The following is a 2301-nucleotide window of genomic DNA, read 5'->3' on the forward strand; positions in this document are numbered from 1 at the left end:
AACCTGGAACCGGAGCTAGAATAGGAGCCAGAATAGGAGCCAGAGAACAGATCACAGGAACAGGAGCTCATAGTGTTGAGACTGGGCAATGTGGCACAGACCGTAGTGAGGGCCTGGGGCACTGTGGGGGTAGATGGTGACGTTGAAGTCACCTGTCTCGGGGTCTCTGCCTGATGAGACCAAGATTGAGACATTGTACGCCTGGGAGATTGCCATGAGCATGATCTCATCGCCCCACTCACCAGGCCTGGCCATGTTGGCAAGGTAAGTGGAAGCTGAGAAGTGGCCTTCTCCGTGCGCTGCAAATCCCAGCAGTATGCTTGGGTTCTGCTCAAGCCAGTTGATGGCTTGTTTCCGGACCTCCCTGTGGAGGTTTTGGCTACCAGTCAGATGGTAGGACATGGCCCTGAACATGCAGTTGCCATCCCTTGTGATGATGGAGCTGACCTTCAGATTGTAGAGGGTCCTCAGGACAGCTGCCACATCTCTATCAGCAATGCCATGGACAGGCCGTAGCTTGGGCCTTGCCTCAAGTGGCTGGCTGGATGGCAGCAGGCGGGCTGGCAAGACAGCAGGGGGAGCTATCTGATGCTGTCCAAGGCCAAGCTCAGCATCAAGCTCTTCCAGCATTGCCTCAAGGGCAGGGTCTGGAGTGTACTTGGCTGCCGCTGCAGCTGGTGGACCTGAACAGGCAGGAAGCAGCACAACAGGTCTCGATTCAAACCTGGAGAGCACTTCCACCTCATCTGCTTCCACCTGCAACGCAGGCTCAGCTGGTACCCTGGCCTGAGCACGTAGCCTGGAGCTTTGACGACGTGGGCCATGCAGAGGATGGACAGGAGCCTGGTCACTGCCAGAGGATGATGAGTCTGAGCTGCTGCCTAGGTCTGGCATGTCAGTATCATCGTCCTCAGTCACCACATCAGAGTCTGCCTGAGGCTCCGGAAGCAGAGCCGCAAGAGACTCTGGCAGAGTGAGCTGGCCGCAGTCCAAGAGCTGACCAAAGTATTCTCTGGCCTGGTCCTGGTTGAAGCGTGCCTTGCAGCCTTTGCACTGCAGCCTGAACTGACGGCGCCCTCCCTGGTTGAACAGGGCTGGTGCTGCCTTGCTGCACTTAGGGCACGCCAACTGGCTCTTGACCTGGTTGTAGAAGCTGCGTAGTGCTTCCATGGTCCCAATTGCCCTCTTCAGCAGGTGCTTGGAAGGGTGCTGGCGTTCCTGAGCCTGCTTTGTGGCTGCAACGTCACCAGCAGTCACCACTGGAGCCTCTCCAGGAGAGTGCAGCCACCACGCTCCAGGATTGTTCCACCGGGTTGGTTCAAAGCGGCCAGTGTGCCATCCCAGGGCATTGAAGAGATCAATGATGATCTGCTGGGAATCTGGGTGAGGTACGCTCTGATTGCGGCCAGAGAAGACCTCCTGCTCATCAGCCTTGGAAAGGAGCTGCCGCAGGTTGGCAAGGTAGTCCTCTTTTGGCACACGGAGGCAGCGTATCTTGTAAGGCTGCATCTCCTCGTACGTTGGGTTGATGTACTCAGCCATGCTGAGGACTGGCGTGTGTGCAATGGTCTGGATCGCCATGTGCAGGGTTGGGCTGGTCACTGTTGCCTCCACCCGTACTCCACCCAGAGCCGACCCTTGCACCTTTTCCATCTGGTCCAAGTGGCCTACAAGGGTTGCACGGCGCCGCTTGCATGCCTGTACCTGCTTGGGCTTGGTCAGCATGTGGTTGCCTGCCTGTGCCTTGATCTGGTGCACAATGCGGGGATAGATCTTGACCTGATACGTCTGGCCACCATAGTGGACAGGCATCTGGAGGCCACCAAAGCCCTGTCCAATTGGCGTCAGGATAGGGTACTGCTGAAGTCCTGGTACGCCATTGTGGCGGTTGGTGATGAGGCAGATGCTTGAGCTGGTGTAATTGGCAGCCAGGTCAAACGTGTTGAGGTCTGACATGGGATGCTCGATGCTTCCCAAGGCAAAGCCATCATAAGGGAACCGCACTCCCATCTTCATCCCATAAGCCTGCACCCTCACAGTGTCAACACCAGCTTTCTCAAGACAGCGGATGAAGATGCTGCAGCTGATCACCTGGTTACCTCGGATCAGAGCCTCTGGATAGTCCGATCCAATGATGACAATATCAGCTGCAATGAGGATGGTGAGGAGCTGCTTTTTGAACTTGGGATGGATCTTGATGTTCAGCACGCAGGGTTAGGTTAGGGTTAGGGTTAGGGTTAGGGTTAGGGTTAGGGTTAGGGTTAGGGTTAGGGTTAGGGTTAGGGTTAGGGTTAGGGTTAG

The 2301-nt window shown here is 56.2% G+C and overlaps 1 protein-coding gene across 1 annotated transcript; it reads right to left on the minus strand.

The window, feature by feature from the left end:
• Positions 1–51: 51 nt before the first annotated feature.
• PAN0_012d4598 (uncharacterized protein) lies at positions 52–2010 on the minus strand (the record flags this gene model as incomplete). The annotated part of the gene is made up of 1 exon (XM_014800135.1): positions 52–2010. The coding sequence occupies one exon, from the start codon at positions 2008–2010 to the stop codon at positions 52–54; it is 1959 nt and encodes a 652-aa protein (XP_014655621.1).
• Positions 2011–2301: the final 291 nt, after the last annotated feature.

Source organism: Moesziomyces antarcticus (assembly GCF_000747765.1).
Source record: "Moesziomyces antarcticus DNA, scaffold: scaffold_v10012, strain JCM 10317, whole genome shotgun sequence".
NCBI classification, from domain to species: domain Eukaryota; kingdom Fungi; phylum Basidiomycota; class Ustilaginomycetes; order Ustilaginales; family Ustilaginaceae; genus Moesziomyces; species Moesziomyces antarcticus.